This window comes from Sinohyriopsis cumingii, chromosome 19, assembly GCF_028554795.1.
Source record: "Sinohyriopsis cumingii isolate HCF-2022 chromosome 19, ASM2855479v2, whole genome shotgun sequence".
NCBI lineage: Eukaryota > Metazoa > Mollusca > Bivalvia > Unionida > Unionidae > Sinohyriopsis > Sinohyriopsis cumingii.
The window spans coordinates 4,166,504-4,185,798 of record NC_142979.1 but is presented as its reverse complement, the minus strand read 5'-3'; the positions used below and the strand labels follow the sequence as shown (position 1 = coordinate 4,185,798).

The following is a 19,295-nucleotide window of genomic DNA, read 5'->3' as shown; positions in this document are numbered from 1 at the left end:
CACATCAGTATGACGCTGACTAGAGCATGTCATCACCTTCCATTTTGGATTTCATCGGGATTCGAACTCAATTTCATTAGGACATTTTCTTACTAGAACTAATGTTTTTTAATTCTTTGATTATTTTTGGATTTGATTTGTAAAACTAAGTTCTTGTTCTCATTTTTACCTTGTTTTTCTAGGAAAATAAATTATCTGTTAAATTTTACAAAGCTTGTTCTCTTCACTCTTTTCTTGTTGCATTTTGTAAGAGCTTAAACGTAACACTATCTCAAGATATTTTCTTTTTTCAAAACAATTACCTCAAATTTTGAGATCAAAAGCATCAATATTTTGCTTCCAATGATTTATTCAGTCCTGGCTTAAAGATCTCCACTCCAATGATCTCAAAAACCTGAAATCCATCCCCTCAACAAATTTACAATTACACTTACAGTTCTTGATGTTCTGCTGTCACGTTGTATAACTGTGTGACTGACATAATAAAACATGTTTTCAAACATTTCACTCACCGAAAAGCTCTTGCAAAATTAAACAAACCTTGCTCCATGTATTTTGTAAACAAAGCTAACCTAAGGCTGGTTGAAATCAAACTTTAAAAACTTGGCAGACAGGAATGTTTCTATTCTAGGTACAGCACACACATCACTGACTTTTGGAGAAGCCATATTTCTATGATAGAAATTAATCTGTAGAAGCTGTTATTTCCCCCATCAGAATGTCACAATTATGCAACAGAATATGTCCACTACATCATATGGATCTTACCGTTCTATGGAGCTACAGTGCAGAATACTCTTCTGAAGCTTAACATGACGCTTTTTACTCAAAGTCTTTCACTTAAACACATAACATGCACATATTCCTTGAGAATCAAATGAAAATATTCAGGTGCTTAAAAAAATTTAATGGCACTATGATTTCAATAACTAGAGCTAAAAGAATATGCAAGAGATAGAGAGAGATTCAGCTTTTAAATAAGTTTTTAAAAAAAGGTAATGTGTGTAAGTACAAGTGCACTGATACAACAAGGAAAATGTCAATGAATCAAATTGTAAAATGACTGCATGGACTACATAATTAATAAAATAAAGAATCTGAGAAATATGAATATATAATATAAAAAGTAAAAAATCTGCAAAACACTGGATATCTTTCCAGTTTTGTTGAAATCTTCATGCACAGTGAAATAAACATACAGTGGAACCCCGAAATTTCGTATATTCATTCACACATGGAGAAAAAAAATTTGGAGAAAAGTAAAAAAAACAAAACAAGAAATTAACTTCATTTTGGGCATGAGATTAGTTGTGACTTTTAAAATAATATGATCGTGGCATGGTTCCTGAAATTTGAAATTCATTTACGTGTATTTTTATCAGACCGTGAAAATATTTGTTTAACGTACGAGAAATAGTATGTAAAACGTTTATTATAATTTGGTGGAAGAATTCGCGTATGACTTTTAATAATAAACGATCGGAACTTAACAATTTATCCAGGTTCTTTAAGTGATTTTGGAGAAGTGATCGTGTATGAATTCTAAAATAATACGATATATATAACGTACGAGAAATAGTGTGTACAACGCTTGGCTTCTGAAATTTATCAATTTGAACAGGTTGTGGTGAAGCTCCGTATTCTACTCTAGAAGAGAAAACTGGTTTCATTAGGTTTTTGAATTGTTAAGCCGAAGTAAACATTATCGGAAGTGTTACTTATTACGGATCCATGAGTAAAGCCAGTCAATCGTCTTTGTGATTGTCTTCCATGAATTCTGTATACCGTCGTTGCTCAAACAATACCCGACATGGGCTTCTTATTTAACTGCAATCACAGCCAAGCAGCAGACAAAGCTGTGGTTGATACAAGAGTCGCACAATTTAATAAACATCAAAGGACGAAAGCCGCCAACATGTATGCTGTGCTTGGCGGTGTGATCAAACAACAAACAGTTGAAAGTAAATAATATCCAATACAGACACCGTATGTTGACCCGGGAATAGCTGCATGCAATGACCGTACGATATCAGATGGCAAGTAAATGGTTTCAATATTTTGTTCATCCTATATTTTACACGACGAATTCAGACTATTACAAAATTATTGAATATTTTAAATCTGTACGATTTTCAATGAAATTACATCCATTATGGATGAACTGCATGCCACGACGGCACGGTAGCATACGGTGTTGATACACTTTTCATGATATAGCGATAGTCTGGTATTATCGGTCAATCTGTATTATCGTTCAAACAAATAAAAATTAGTAAATGTTTTTAATGCACAGTAATAACCTATAAATATATTAGCCATCGATTATTTTGAATATATCTTAATTAATGCATTCCAGTTAATATTCATCTGATGATAAGCCGACTTTTGATCATTGTACATGTATACACGTATATGTTCTCGGAAAAAAAGTTAAATATTGTAAAACCCCGCATTAACGCGACCCCGCTTTTAACGCGATCCGATTTTATGGACCCGATCATCGCGTTATAGCGGGGTTCCACTGTACTAATATCATTTCTGCATCAAATACATGTGACAAATTTTATTAAGATACAAGGGTCAAAAGAACCAGACATGTGTTCAGATTTACCAAAGACTGACTGTTTATAAGAAGGTTCTGATGACCACAAGCAGCTATATTTCTTTGTTGTTGTTGTTGTTGTATGATTTAATGCCATTTTTCACCACAAGATAAGCTATACATGGCAAACAGTATAACTGGTGAAGGAAGACCCCTGGCAACCTCGGGAAGAACCACTGACACATGAGAAGCTACTGGCAAGCTTTCCCACGTATCCACATTAGCCAGTCTGAGACTCGAACTCTTGCAGACAGAGGTGAGATGGCAGTGATATGGAATGGTGAGCACTTTAGACCACTTGGAGCCCTGTATTTCTTCATTAAAAGCTCCCAAAATTAATTTAGGTTCATGAAGTAGTATGTAAATGGGAGTTTGAGGTTTCTGTTACTGATCCAGGTCTGCCTTCCACTCCCATTCTCTTGACTTTACCCATTTTTCTCACACTAGTGCATTTCCATGTGTGACAGTATGGGAAAAATATGAGTCTGATAATGCAGTGATTGCCCATGAGCACCTGAGAATTTGCCCTCATCCTCAGAACACTCATGGGTGGATGATGGAACTAATCCTACTAGTGGACCCCCATTAGCATATGAGAACTCTGATCCCTTCTATAATGCCCAGGGCAGTGGCTCCCAACTTTTAGTTGCTGTGACCCTAAATTGGCCACCAACAGGACCTTCCAACCCTCAGGTTCATGATAAAAATAATTCTGATAACTGTTTGCAACCCTACTGAAGACCCCCATCTCTTCCACAACCCTGATTTAAGTCACGACCTGAGGTTTGGAGTCACGGGTCTAGGTGATAAGTATAGATGGGACAGAGCAGGCCTGTGGCTTGTTGTGTCCACCCTACCTTGAAAAAAATGTAGGACATCCAAGGCACTAGAAGTTGGAGGCCAATGGCAGTTAGACTCACAACCATAGAAAAGGAGTTGGGGGGGGGGTTTCACATCTCATGAATTAAAAGGGAAGATAGGAAGGGGGATGCTGATCCTATTCCCCTTCCAATGTTGGGTGAGTTAAACATGACTCCCTATAGGGGCACTTCTTCCTCACTTTCAGCTAAGTCCCACATCTGGTCAGTCCAAAAACAACAAACTGCCCATACTTTTCCATGCACAGCAACATTATAAATCTGAAAGCTAAAAATACATGCAGAACAAAAATCTGGAACCTAATCAACCAGAACAATGAAGGGAGATACAACTTAAAAGTAAGCAAAATTCCCTAAAATTTCCAAAACAACAGACAACACTCAATTAAAACAAGGACTGAGAAGACAGACACTCAATCAATACAAATAGGTAGGTGAATTAACAAAATATACACTTAAAGCTGAACATGAAGGCAAAATTTTGATAAGTAATATAATGTTTAGCGTGTGTATACATCATGTATGCAAAAAGGAGCTGGTATTGTTTTGCTTCTATTATAAGTTCATTCTCACTTGATTAAAAGGGATTAATTTCTATCCTATAATTGAATTCTTACTTGTAAACATATCTCTTTTTGATTGTCTGTACCAAATATTCTCTTCAAATCATCAACCTTGGCTGCTTCTCCCTTTGACACATTGTTGAACACTGAATAACTCTGTAAGACTTCATCCAGATCAGTTTCTCTGTGAAAAAAGCAAATATACAATTAATGAACATAAAAATACCAATGTTGACAATGCTTAAGTGGTATGTGTATTAAAAGTCATAACACTGGTCCTTCTTTACCAGTGTGAAGTCAATCCTTTCATGAATTACAGGGGTCAAGCTAGACTTGAATTTTACGAGGAGTGACTTCTCCTTTTTGACAGAACAGGGAGACGTGAGAGCTCAACAGGGAGAGGTGGAAGCAAAGCAAGGTACACAATATATATATATAGTGTACATGTATGTGTGTGTTTTCATTCTCATACCTGAATTATGCCCTCTATTTTTCAGTATCCATTTCTACAGTAACACTGGTTTTAAGCAACATTTTATTTTCAAGTAGAAACTTTCTGAGTTGTATGTACATATATTATAAACACATTTTGTATGCATATAAAAATTATCATATTCATATGCAGTGTATTTTGGTCACATGACTTTAGAACTGTCAAAGCTATATATTTTATTTTGGTCACATGACTTTAGAACTGTCAAAGCTATACACTGTATTTTGACCACATGACTTAAGAACTGTCAAAGCTATACAGTGTATTTTGGCCACATGACTTTAGAACTGTCAAAGCTATACATTGTATTTTGGACACATGACTTAAGAACTGTCAAAGCTATACAGTTTTTTGGCCACATGACTTTAGAACTGTCAAAGCTATACAGTGTATTTTGGCCACATGATTTTAGAACTGTCAAAGCTATACAGTGTATTTTGGCCACATGATTTTAGAACTGTCAAAGCTATACAGTGTATTTTGGCCACATGACTTAAGAACTGTCAAAGCTATACAGTGTATTTTGGCCACATGATTTTAGAACTGTCAAAGCTATACACTGTATTTTGGCCACATGACTTAAGAACTGTCAAAGCTATACAGTGTATTTTGGTCACATGACTTTAGAACTGTCAAAGCTATACAGTGTAATGAATTTTAACTGATAGGAGTAACTAGATTATAGTATTGCAAATTAGTAAAAATGCTTATCAGCTACCTTTAAACAAGAATTATTTTTTTCTTTATGAAAGTCTGCTATAAAATGACAGTTGACAAAAATTGTACACTTGTTCAAAACAACTACAATAACACGTATATGAGATTATGATAGCAAGTGCACAAGTTATACTGCTGGTCAATTTCTTCCTTGCCGATAAAACATTGCCGTAACTATTCATAAATAACTAAATGAAGCATTAAAGTTGGCATATTAATGAACTAAAACCTTTGTCCCAACTGAAATGAAACAGCCAACATGCAAGTGCATCTATTTTTAGAAAGAGGGGTTTTCTTAAATGAAATCACCCACATTCGTTACAACAGTCCATTGATAGGAGAGCAAATTTAAAGTTTTATTATTTGCCTACATAATGTGTAATAACATCAGGCATTGGTTAAATAGTATTTGCTTCGTTGCTTTTTTCCATATTTTAACAAAAATGAGTTAAAATGTGTTTTGGCCAAACAGCACTTCTCAAGTTCCATAACAGAGCATAGTCCCATATGTTTGGGACCAAAATTATTGCATTTTTATGCTAAATCTTCAGTAACATAATACTGAGATTTTTGTTTCAATGAGTATTTATCTTAATATATTTGCCCAAATATTGATAAAAACAGACAAACAGATTGGGACTTCCGAGCGATGTCAGCCATTATTTCCCCCTGACAGATTCACTTCAGTTTCAAACTGATTTCATGAAGAAAACAATGCACATGCTGCAAGTAAAATCTTCAGGACACCAATTCTATTCTAAAAACACAAATCTGCATGTTTTTTATCATCAAATGATAATGTCTGGAAATTAGGCAGTGATAGTTGCTATAACCAGAGACATAAATAAACCAACTCTGCAATAACTTAACCTTGGGAAAGGATCAATGGTCTATCAGCTATCAAAACACATGCCTGTGAAAGTGCAAGAGTTTGTCTGTTGGAGCAACTGAAATCAACTCAAATTATTTGATGGATTGATGCCTACATTTTGCCTTGAGTTAATAATAATAATAATAATAATAATAATAATAATGCTTTATTTATAGAGGGTGACTCATTAGTCAAGGATTATTCTCCCTTGAGGCCCTCTTAAGGAGAGTATAAAATGCACATCATATGAAGATAGCAATAATTACTGTTTAACATGTTTAGTAATAAAATACTAAATTCCATTATCTATTATAAGCACATACATACTCATGATATCTCTTCTTAAATACTCTAATATTTTCAGCAAATTTTACATGTAGTGGAAGCTTGTTCCACAGAACTGTACCAGAGTATTGGAAGCTCTTTTTAAATTGCTCTGTTCTTGGTTTTGGTGCTTGAAGGTTTCCATGTGATATTGATCTCAACTGGTATTATGTTGAAAAAATCCTGAATAAGTCCTGAAGATACTCTGGTGTAGTTCCATGTAGACATTTATATAACAGAACTGCCTTGTGAAATTCTATCCTGTCATGTATTGTAAACCATTTGAGTTCTGTAAATAATGCTTTTAAGGGATGATCAACAGATGCATCTAAAATTACACGTGCTGCTCGTTTCTGAAGTTTATAAATCCTATCAAGCTCAGATTTAGCATAGCTTCCCCATACATTTGAACAATAATCCATTTTTGGAAGAATATATGACTTGTAGTATAGATTTCAAGTTTCCATAGGCTAATATTTCTTGATTCTGCTGAGTTTAGGGCAATTTTGGATGACAGTGTTTTTACAAAGCTTATCAATATGGTCATTCCATAATATATTATTATCTACGGTCACACCTACAAGCTTTTCATGTTTGACATTTTCTAACAGATGATTATTATTGCAAGAGATAGTTCTGGGTTCCATGACTTGTGTAGATTTTGTGATGTCCCCAAAATCATATATTTTGTTTTACCTTCATTAATTACCATCCTATTTTGTTGTGCCCAGTTTTGGACTCTAATAAGGTCTGAGTTTAATCTCATTTGGATAACTTCTGTATCAGAACTACATGTATAAAAGGTTGCATCATCTGCAAAGAAATTTTTATTTGTGGATTCATTATTTAATGGTAGATCATTGATGTAGATAAGGAAGAGAATAGGGCCCAAAACTGAGCCTTGAGGGACTCCTGAATGAATTGTGCGAGTTTGAGAGCCAATATTGCCAATGTTTACTTGTTGAGACCTTTGGTTTAGGTATGATCTAAACCAGTTTAAAGAAGGATTGTTGAACCTGTAACAGTTCAACTTTTGCAGCAGAATTTCATGATCAACAAGATCAAAGCTTTCTTGAAGTCAAGGAACACAATCCCAGTCATATGTTCATTATCCATTTCCTTCAGCCAAAGATCAATTAATTTGGTAAGTTCTGTTTGGCACAAGTGGTACTTTCTAAATCCTGATTGCGCTATATGAAATAGAGAGTATGTTTCAAAAAATTTATAGACCTGAATGGCTATATGCTTTTCAAATAATTTAGACAATACTGGTAGAATTGATATTGGTCTGTAATTCCCTGGATCCTCCTTTTCTCCTTTCTTAAAGTTAAGACAATACACCGGAAAAATAACTGTTAAGGCATGGGAGCATCTCAGAATCTATTATCACTCAATGTACATCTAAAAAATCACAAACGAAGTTGTTTTCCCTTTCTTCACAGAAACAGGCAACATTTTCTCTTTGTAGGCGACTTGGTTACCCACTTCGCCTGGTAGCATGACCACTGGAATTAGATATGTGGATTCAAGACTGATACTTCTGAGGTCTCAGAAACGCTTAATCATGCATATCTGAATGCAAATGTTTTATCTGAGATGCAGAAAATCACTTAGATGAGAGTCATCTGTATGCATGTAAAAGGCAGGAAGCAAAATTCAAAGACTTGCCAGACTTGCTTTAGCCACCTTGTGAGTGAGAAAATGTGTTGATCAGTTAACTGTACTAATGTTTACAATGACAAAATTCAGTAGGTGACAAACCCCTTGATAAGCATGTTGCCATTATAAGAGTACATCAAAAGAACATGATGCAAAAGCTGGGCAGCAAGTTCAAAGACTTTGACTGGCTGCTGGGAGGAAGAATGAGCTGATATTTTCAATGACTGAATGCTAAGGCAGAGAGACCCAGAGATGTACATAAAGTCATTATATGAGTACATCAAAAGAACATGATGCAATAGCTGGGCAGTAAGTTCAAAGACTTTGACTGGCCGTTCGGTGGGAAAATGTGCTGACATTTACACACTGATTGAATTTTGAGACAGAAAGACCCAGAGATCTACATGTGGTTATTTATATGAGTACATCAAATAAACAACTTTAGCTTTCATTATTGTGTTCATTTCCGAGTGTAGCTGACCAAGTAGTGCATATGACCACAAAGTCAAGACATGTTGAGCGTTAGATAAAATGCCATTTGCAAATCTGGACAAGTATTTGTGATTAAACAGCAAACTGATGAAGATTGTAACGAGATTCAAAAAAGGCTAAAGTTGCTAGAACTGACTGTCTGGATGGGACATTAGCCAAGTGTAAGGAAGTGTGTGATGCCTCACTTAGTGTTTGGAATAAGACCTTTCCTTGGATTGACAAAACTGACATAATTCATTTACACTCTCATGGACTAACAAGAGCTACATGTCAGTGTTATAAAGAATGTGGAAATTAAACTCAGTGGCAACAAGTAGTTCTTCTAATCTGCAAAGTTCATATCTTCTGGGAGAGGACTGCAACTTTTGCTGGTGGGACTCCCATTTTTACCAAAATGAGAGTCTTGGACTCCTAGTTTTAAAATCCTAATGACAGCTCTGCACTTAAACGTAAAAAAGTTGTTAATGATAATATAACTCCTTACCATCTGTTACACAAAAAAGAACAAACTAATTATAGTGAATATGTATCCTTCCCAGTATGAGTGGTCCCTCCATATAATGCCCCACGGTATGCTGCCCCTACTCACACACACCCATAACACAGTTATGGTCACAGATCCCATTACATAGGAAAAATATTGTTCCGATTGCCTAGTGGTTAGAGCATTTGCATCGGATGCAGGACATTGTGGATTCGAACCCCAGCCAAATCCTACCAGAACATATAAAAATGGTAAATACTGATTGCATGTGACAACTCTTGGAGTTTTTTTTCCTTAAATTAAATACTTAATCCAATATAAAAAAAAGTGTAAATTTGAAATCTAATGAGCATGTGACAACAGACTGAAATGAAACTGATTATCAAGCAGGAATATAAAAAAACTAAAGTTCTCAACACAGTTAGGTCATTCAGACAGTTTCTGAATTAATTTAAAGCCTGTGGTGAAAAGGTAGACATTTTTATTATATATATATATATATATATATATATATAGTAAAATATTAGGGGTGAAATGATACAACTGTGCTGCATATCAATAAGGTTCTCAATGCACAGCCTGCGATATGATACATATTGATACACATATGAACTTGATGATCTCTCTTTCATTGGAAGGTAGGTGGTGCCCCTTTATGTATGCTGACATACTGGTTGTATTTTCATTATGCAGATATACCGATAGATATATAGTTATCATATCTTTATATGAAATTCTCACTGATGACAAGAAAACAAAAATACTTTGAAACAGACTACCTGTTGGTTGTCAGTGAGTTGTACTTGATGTTTTTGGCTATTTAATGGTGGCTCCATCTCACTAAAGACACCAGGCTCTTTATATTGCACAGCATGAATGTGTTGAAAACATCTTATTACCAATGTCATGTCTCACTTAACTTGGAAGACATTATGATGCTATCTTCAAAACAGCAAAAATAAAGCAATTTCCATGTGCAAATAAAATCTCTTCTAGAAAAAATCCTGACATGGGAATGAGAATGAATACCAACAAAATCTATCACATATACTTCCTGCAAAAGACTGCTGCAGCCACAGGTACTTGTATTTGTTAGTGAGGAAGAAAAACTACTGACAACACCCTGTCCTATTCTATAATTTTTTTTTTTAAAGTTTACAGAAGGTGATATACTTGAGTGGTTTATAATCTGCCCCCTTGCTGATTATGTGCTAATTTTTTTTACTCCATTAGCACCTTCATAATTACTGGTTAAATATGTCTGCATAAAAAGGGAAATTCCAAATTTGTTCCCCAGGTACAATATAAGGAGAGATGCTGCCAGAATTTTATCATAAGGGGACTTCACCCTTTCTCACCGAAAGAAGGGGAGAGAAAGAAGGAGGGGAGGAAGAACCAGTCATAGTTCAATATTTACCTGACACTTCAATATATGCATTTCTTTCTGCCTGTTCCACTTTCTTAGAGCTCTAATGAAATTAAAATCTTTAAAAGATGTCACCTCTAGTTGTATAAGTATTAATCTGCAGAGATCAAGCAGACTTGAATTTTAGGCAGAAGTGACTTCTCCTTTTGGACAGAACAGGGAGAAGTGAGCTGAGCAGGAAGAAGTGGGGCCTGAACAGGGAGCAAAGCAAGACACAGTCCATATATATATATATATATATATATATATATATGTGTACACACACACACATATACACATACATACAAACATACATACATATGTTTGTGTGTGTGTTGTTTTCATTCTCTTATCTGATTTATCCCATCTATTTCCCAGTAATTATATTTGCATTTAACAATGGTTTTGAGAAATACTTTATTTTCAAGTAGAAAATTTTCAGAGTTCTATCTATATTATAAACACATTTGGTGCATCTTTAAAAACTATCAATCTCAAATACAGTGTATTTTGGCAATAAGACTTAAAAAGAGAACAAACAGAAGCTATACACTGTAATGAATTTTAACTGAGTAACTAGGTTATAGTATTGTAATTGCAAATTAGTACAAATGCTTGATCACTAGCCTTAATCAAGACTTTTAAATTTTACTTTCTGAAAGTTAATTATAAAATGGCATTTTAAAAGATTTCTAAACTTTCTGAAACAAACCACTGCACCATGTACATAAGAGAAAATGCACACGTCTTTGAGATCATACTGTTTGTCCTAATTTCTTTTTTGCTGATAAAACTTTACTGTAACTGTTCAAAGACAACACACAGAAAAATTAAAGTCAGTATGTGAATGAACTAAACCCTAGTTTTTTAACCAAACTGACTAGCCAACATGCAAGTACATTGATTTTCAGAATGAGGGGTTTTCTTGAAGTAATCACTCACTTTATAGCTTCATTACAACAGTCCACTGATAGGATTGCAAATGAAAGATTTTATTATTTGTCTGCATACATACATGGTGTAACATAAGGCAATGGTTAAATAGTATTTGCTTTGCTGTTTTTTGTTGTTGTTTTTTTCTTCGTATTTTCACAAAAAATTAGTAAACTCAGAATACAACCTTGACCTTACAGCATCTCGTAAAATTCCACAACATAGCAATGTCCCATTTATGACCTACATAATTGCATTTTAAAGCTAAATCTCTAAAATAATGTAATATTTAGTCTCTGCTTTCTTACAAATTGTATATTTTCCTTTAAATATTTGTCCAATGGTTTGTGAAAAGAGACAAATAAAATGGTACTTACCAAAACAACAATGTCTGCCATTATGGTTAAAAACAGATTTTTATGAAGAAAATAATGTACATGCGGCAATTAAAATATTCATTTTACCAATTACATTCTTAAAGCTCAAATTGCTATTCATATAAATTTAAGTTTAGAAACAAGTTTGTATGTCTTTATACGGATAACTTGCAAAAATCGAGCAGTAATAGTTGCTAATTTACTCAGGAAATGGTTAATGAGCTATCAAAACACATGGATATTCAATTATCTTCTGAAAAAGAGCAACAGGGCAAAGTCGTTTTCGCTTTAGTAACAGAAGAAAGCAAAGTTTACACTTTTTAGGCAACATAGTTGCCCACTTCACCTGGCAATGTGACCCCCTGAATCTGTTAATTATTTCTGAGCATACTCTGTTCCTTGTCTGTGTATGAATATTTTTCTGTGCTTCCTTCTGAAAGGGCATATGCATATCTAGCTTTCTCAGCTTGAAGAGGTTTAAGAACTGATCCTTTGTGACTGTTATTTACAATTTTCTAGAGCTCAAAGATATTATCTTTAGAATACATCTGCTCCAAAACAGGCTTTTTCACTAACATAAACTTACTTTCTTGAATCAGTAGTTTACTGACTACCACTCCAGATTTTTTATGTGTTCTGTAATGCTGTATTAGGGTTTTTAGTCCATCAATGCCATAGTCTGCTTGTGCAGACAGATGTATTGAAATAAATATCTTTACTTCTTAATTTCATTTTTTCATCCTTATTTATTCAGTTTATCTTAACCTTGATAAGGATATATGGTTTTGAGGCATATGATCTGCAGGGCTAAAATGATTGATCAAAAAAATAAAAATTACATTCTACTTTTAAATTGTCTGTATCTTAAATATGCTCAGTATTCTGCCCTTTCTACATTTAATTTCAAAATACCGCTGAAAGGGAGCTTGACTGTCACGCTGTTTTTGTTTGTCCAACATGTACATCTCACTCATATTTATAACCATTTTCAAATTCAAAATCACTTACTGGTATCTCCATTAACGATTTCCAAGCTCCAAGAATCCAATATATTTCATAACTTTAGAAATTGTTGTCATCATCACTATCACCAGCCAGCATTTGCCAAAAAAACCATAATGAACCACGTTGCGAATCAGACATTTTGGGTTTACTAGGTACAGTAGTCCGTATTTTAAACACGCATTTGTAAAACGTCCTTCATGGAAGGTCCAAATTACACCATAGTACTTATTCCAATCAAATTTAGCTGAACAACCAATCATATCATGCTTGCAGAACCCGGACGTGTGAACAGTTGCCTACCTGAAAAACACATCACAATAGAACTGTTAAATAAAAATTGTATACTTTGCCAAGGACATTTTCATATGTGAGACTTTCAATTAATCTGCGGGATTTCTTGTGGATCGCTGTTCCCCAAGTGTGCAAATTCATAGAAATTTGGAATGATTCATGCAACTGTAACCCTGGCATGATCTCAATTTAAGTACTACATACCAATGACTTTTGTGCAAAGTTTCTCTGTTGTTTGCTTGTACACATTGTCACACATGGAATAAGCTACACTAATTCCTGATTGGTAGTTACTGTTCAACCTATTTTTCACCATGAGATACACCATTAGTGTAGCTTCTAATCAACCAAAGTAGAAAAGACAGAATTCAACTTTAAAATTTATGTAAAAGTGATTATTAAATGATGATGAAAACACTTCATTATACACGTGGAACATGTTTGGAATGTATCCTATATGCTGAAGATGCTGGGTTAACATAATTAGCATGGAATGGGGTCGGGGGTCAAATTACAAACCATGTCACTTAGTTTTAATTTGCAGATGGTGAGCAAGTATTCCCAATATTCTTTATCGTTTTTACTAATAAAAATGAGTTCCTAGGACTGCAAATTTTTTTCTCAGATGAATTCTATATTTAGGTAATAACAAGGGGAACTAACTATAATTACTCATTACTGCTGAAGACTAAAATCACTTACGGTAAGTATCGTCTTGTATCGATTATCCATCTCTTGAATCAATATGTGTACAGCAAAAGTATTCATGCATCAATATATGAATGAATCATTTCATCCCTATAAAATATACACAGTTTGATGTAGATAATGTTGATAAGTACCACAAGCAGAAACTTTACTCTGTAATTTGTCATTCATCAGTTACCATCCAATTTAAACCAACTATACTGTATATCAACGAATCTTGAAAATATATATCCTTCATTGTGCCACAAGTTTTCTTCATCCGGAAAAAAGGCATCTAAGAAACAGATGAAATAGCCTTGACTCAAGCTATTGGTTCATATTCAGAAAATTACGCCAACATAACAATTCTTATCCAAACAGTGATGATTTGAAATCATATTTTGTTTAAAGATGTCAACTTTCTTTAATCCAGTGCCCACACACTTCTGACCCTAGTCCTACAATGTAAGACATGGCACATGCTGTTTTTGTTTTAGTACTATGTCTTACTATCCAAATAACAGCCTTGTATAGCGTGTTCCGATGTCGTTGACATCGGAATGAGTAATCAAAGTTTCTGGAACATATCACACTTGGCAGCCTATATCGACACGTTTCCACTAATTTATGTGTAATTAATATACTTACTGTGCTGTCTTTATCCTTGCAGAGTGAAAATATGATAATAGCAAATGGACACATTTTCACGTTCTGTTGACCTACATTTGAATTTGTTGCAATGCGACAGTAGTCGAGGTATGCCGAAGTAAGTTCAAGTAGATACATGCTGGGGATGTGTTTCTTGAATGAAATGAACCATTGCTTACAGTTCCAATAGGAATAATATAATTTTATTCATTTCTTTAAAGAATAATATTTCAACTTAACTCTATTTCAGTATTCCCAGCTTTCCAGCCAACTGAAATGTAGGCCAACGAAATTTGAAAACAGGTCCATTTTTTTGTGTGAATTTGAATTTATTAGAGAAAAGACATCAGAGTAAGTAAAGTCTGACTAAAATATTATGACTTTACTTTGTAGAAAAGTGTCATTATTTTAGTTGACAGTTGTGTGAAATATTCCTGAAAATCTGACTTTCGTAATGATGTTAGTCAACATCAAAACACGCTACACAGCGCCGTTAATTAGGCTGTAAGACCTTGATGCCCACAACATAAATATCAACGTCAAGGTCTTACATGTACTACTATTCTGACCCGACACTTTTGTACAAGTTAGGCACCTGTGTCTGATATGCAAGGGGAAGAATACATTTCATCTCTCTTTGTTATATACAGAATGCCGCTTTCCAATCATGCTTGTGCTACTTGCGAAGCCTGTTTGTAGAGTTCTCATTCAACGTATAATATGGAACATGCAGATTTACTTTTGAAGTAGGAATGTTCCGAAATGGGCGACTGCAGCAGCAAGACAGCTTTGGTCGCTTTATTTAAATTCCATTAACTTAATGAAAGTTTAATTATCACTGTTTTGTTGATGCAATGAAATTGAAACCATGATTTTTTTTCTTTTTCTTCTCCAAACACTTACACCTTGTTTCTCCACGACACAACCTTATTAGGGTAACAAGCTATTTCGAACCGCTTGCCTCCCTTCTTCAGTCTCACAACTGCAACATTTGTCAGTCTTTTCTGGCCCGTTGGCTGCTTTAACGCCATTGTATTTGTTTTCACACACAAAATCCTACGAAGACGTATGCAAATAGATAACAAAAATCCACACTACATGTAAACAAATCGAGATTTAACCGGTCTGACAGTTTCTCGCGTTTGTTAAACACCGGAAGTGAAGCAAACAGAACGATTTTCTTTTCTCCATGTTGAAGAGTAAATCTATAGGACTCATAGTAAACCTATGCATACACCATTATATTAAAAATTAAATAACTTTAAATTTATGAGTGCTCATAATTAAACCTACATTTTTCAGTATAGATACATCGTGAATGACAGCTTCTATGTAGAGAATAAAAGGATATGAACTGCGGCATTTTCTGGACTTAAATGCGTTTGAAACATGTGCTTATAATTTCGCACACATGAATTAGGTAATAATTTCGGTAATGAGTGTTCCAAATTCATGACTGTTAAAGCACTGAAATTCCATCAGTAAAACAGTGTTTCTGTTTTTCTTCACTTACATCTAGGATAGGATAGTAAAGATTCTTTTTACTACAATCTATCTTCCATTATTAGTCAATCCTGGCCAACCAAACCCATATATACTCTACTTTATCTTTTATTTTTCCAAAGGTTATATAAAGAATAAGTGATAACAACGTGGGGTATAGGTGGCTCTTGATAGAGATAGTACTTTTGTTGTCTGGCAGCTGAGTTCTCTGAGTGGACGGACGCACTGGTCCTTATCCATCTCCCAAATCTCACACGTCTGCCTCCAAGAAGGCATTATTCCTGACATTCCCCGGTACACCGCTTCAGCTGGCGGGTCAAACGACCTTGATGGGGTGATGTTAACACTGCATCACTAGGCGTATGAACTTCTACAGGGAAGTCACCGGCCAGGGCGGAAGGTCTCTACAGATCAACGACCAAGTGTTCGTGACCAGAGCGCACCATATGTATTAGTGGATTGCGGTTGTGTCCGGCCAGCTATGGTTCGAAATAGCAGGGAAGGCAGATCTCTTCAGTCATGGTTGGCCATCTGCCTAGAAGAGGGAAACTCTGATATAAAACCTATGGCCTGCCGACCTCGCTGTCATCGTCCTGTCTTGCTGAGCCATGGCAGATGAACCCCAGGTTAAAAGGGTGGGACAGTTTGCGCAGACCGCCTTTAAGAGGAGGAAAGTTTGAGAGAACTCGGCGCTGTATACACCATGTACTGGTCAGGAAAACCAAAAACTGTAAAACGACTTTCAGGAGTCGGTTTCATGGTCAAGGACTCAATCGCCACCAAGTTAACAAACCTTCCCACTGGTCATGTCAGTAGTAAATGGGGTCACTTTAGGGACAATGGGACTTAGCATTAAAAAACACCCTGGGTCACTTTAGGGACAATGGAAATTTAACATGGAGAAAAATCGTGGGTCACTTTAGGGACAATGGGAATTTAACATAGAGTTTGGGTCTGTCTAGGGACAAGAGAAATTAACATGGGGGAATAGAGTTTGGGTTTGTCTAGGGACAAGGGGAATTGAATATGGGATTTTTTTTTTAAAAAAAAGTTTTTTTAAATTTAAATTTAAATTTAAATTTAAAAAAGGGGTAGGCAATGGAAAGGCTATCTCTTTTCGAGAAATATGGCTGGCCCTGAAAAGGGCCTTTGGGTTTATGTTAATGTATCCATTAACATAAAGGGCACCGCATTGGTCTTCTTCTTGTCCTTAGGCTGCGTTTCACTGTAGGACCGTAAATCAGGACTCTTTTGAGGCATCCTTGTCTTTCTACGTAGATCCTACGTATCCACAGACTGGTGTCTGTCCTGTGGACAAAGGTCCACTTGGATCGGACATACATGGGTATGCCCGTCCGGAACATCATGGAAGACACAAGCGTAGAAGATTGCACATCGGTCCACATCTTGAAGCGACGAGAACAGGTGAATCAATGCACTGAACTGCGCTTATTTATAGGTAGAGGTAGGATTGAAACGGATTGAGTTCATTCACCAATCCAAACACGCGTTACAAAATTCAGTCAGCCCGCATCCAATCCGAAGAGATTAGTCTGTGACGTCAGTTGGTCTATATAGATTCGCTAGCGCTTGTGTGCAGTCAATCTATGCGACAGTGATTCAACATGACGGAAACTCAAAAAACGATCCATTGGGGTGCACCAGCAGGGGAGACTGCCCAAGGGAACCCGGACTTACTTTCAGAAGAGGTACATTGGGATTTTGTGGATTTTCTTACCTCGCAAGAATTTGTTCCGGAACCTTCGTCTCATTCTTCATTACCGCAAGTGGAGAATTTTAGACAGAGACAGAAAGAAGAATTGGAGAAATTTATGCAACGACAAAAGGAAGCGGAACAAGCTTTTCTCCTACAGCAACAGCAACAGCAACAACAGCAAGAAGAAGTAGCAGCAAAGAAACAAGAGGGTGAAAATCAAACGGCTACGGTACTGTTGGACATTTTAGCAGAGTTAAGAAGTCTGAAACAAATATATCAGACTTCTTTATCACGACCGAAGAGAATACGACCTTCCCGAGCTAAACACGCCAACCCTGTGACTAAGCCTATCGTACCACCCTTAGTGATTTCAACCCAATCATCAGAAGTAGGCCTTGGCCGTGACAAAGGCTTAAGGCAGTTAAAGTTGATTGGTTAAACTCACTCTTACACCATAAAGAAAAAAGGCCCTTTTCAGGGCCACCCACATTTCTCGAAAAGAAATACAATTTCAATTTGCCAATAACTCAAAAATAAACCCCACCCATTTTACCTTTATAGTACGTGTCTGTGTATGAGTGCGTGAGTGTAGCTTCTTATTTTAAAATCAAAACTCAAAGACACTTACCTTATATCATTCATGTATTCTTTTATCCATTTTTTACAATCCAATTCACAATTCACAACAGAACACTTCTTCTTTCTCCTTGTTTAGTCTCTCTGTTTTTTGAATTTCTTCACCGTTTTTTCCTCATTTTCTTCCCTTCTTCTTTTCTTCTCCTGTTTCTTTGCCTCTTGTAAATAGAATTGTCTTCTTTCTTCCTCTTCCTCTAAATATTCCCTCTCTTCTTTCGAAGAATCCCTCTCTTCTTCCAAAGAATCCCTCTCTTCTTCTGAAGAATCCTTCTTTTCTTCTGACTCCTCTTGTTTCTTTTTTGGGCAATCTGGAGACCAATGTCCTTTTTTTTACAATAATAACAGGTATCTTGACTTTTGTCTTTTTTAGCCCCTGTTTTTTTTTTTCTTTTTTGACGGTCTGGACACTCTGAAGACCAATGCCCTTTCTTCTGACAGATATAGCAAGTATCTTGACTTTTATCTCGAAAGGAAGGAGAGTAGTCCGTAGGCTGGTCTGAAGAGAATTTTCTAATGACCCCTCGCAAAGCTCTGACGAAACGTTCCATCTGGGTAGTCTCTTCCATCGTTGTGCTCGGTTTGAGAGTGAAATGAATAGTGAAAGGACAAGACACACACCCTTTTATATACGCTGGTTTGTCATGACTATAAATTAGTCTATGGTGTTTAAACTTGAGTCATTTGACGTTTTGCACTCAAGATGAAACGATCCTATTTATTCGAGAAGAAAGAAGAAGAAAGTAAGAGGCAGAAACGTGATCTATCGCCTCGTACCAGGGCTAAAATCTTGGCACAGATTCATGCCAGTGATTTTGAAGAGGACATGAGTGAACCAGAATCCGAACCCTCTAAACCAAGTTCACCACCCTTAGTCAACCCTGAAAAGTACTATTCCATTCGAGAGACGGAAAAGCGCTCCTCTAGAAAATTTAGAACCACGGCTTACACCTACACGGTGAAGTTTAAAGATTTCAAGGCCGACGTACCCTTGGAGAAAGCAGAAGGGTTTA

At 35.8% G+C, this 19,295-nt stretch overlaps 1 protein-coding gene across 2 annotated transcripts in view; it reads right to left on the bottom strand.

The window, feature by feature from the left end:
* The window catches only part of LOC149775077 (ribosome maturation protein SBDS-like), a 36,743-nt gene extending 21,149 nt beyond the window's left edge, over positions 1 to 15,594 (bottom strand). For both annotated transcript variants that reach the window (XM_089944259.1, XM_089944258.1), the window contains exons 1-2: positions 15,333 to 15,594; positions 4,098 to 4,227 (exon numbers count right to left, since the gene is read on the bottom strand). In XM_089944259.1, coding sequence (XP_089800385.1) covers positions 4,098 to 4,227; positions 15,333 to 15,460 — 258 coding nt within the window. In that variant the 5' untranslated portion in view covers positions 15,461 to 15,594. The remainder of the gene's footprint in view (positions 1 to 4,097; positions 4,228 to 15,332) is intronic.
* Between the last annotated feature and the right edge of the window lie 3,701 nt (positions 15,595 to 19,295).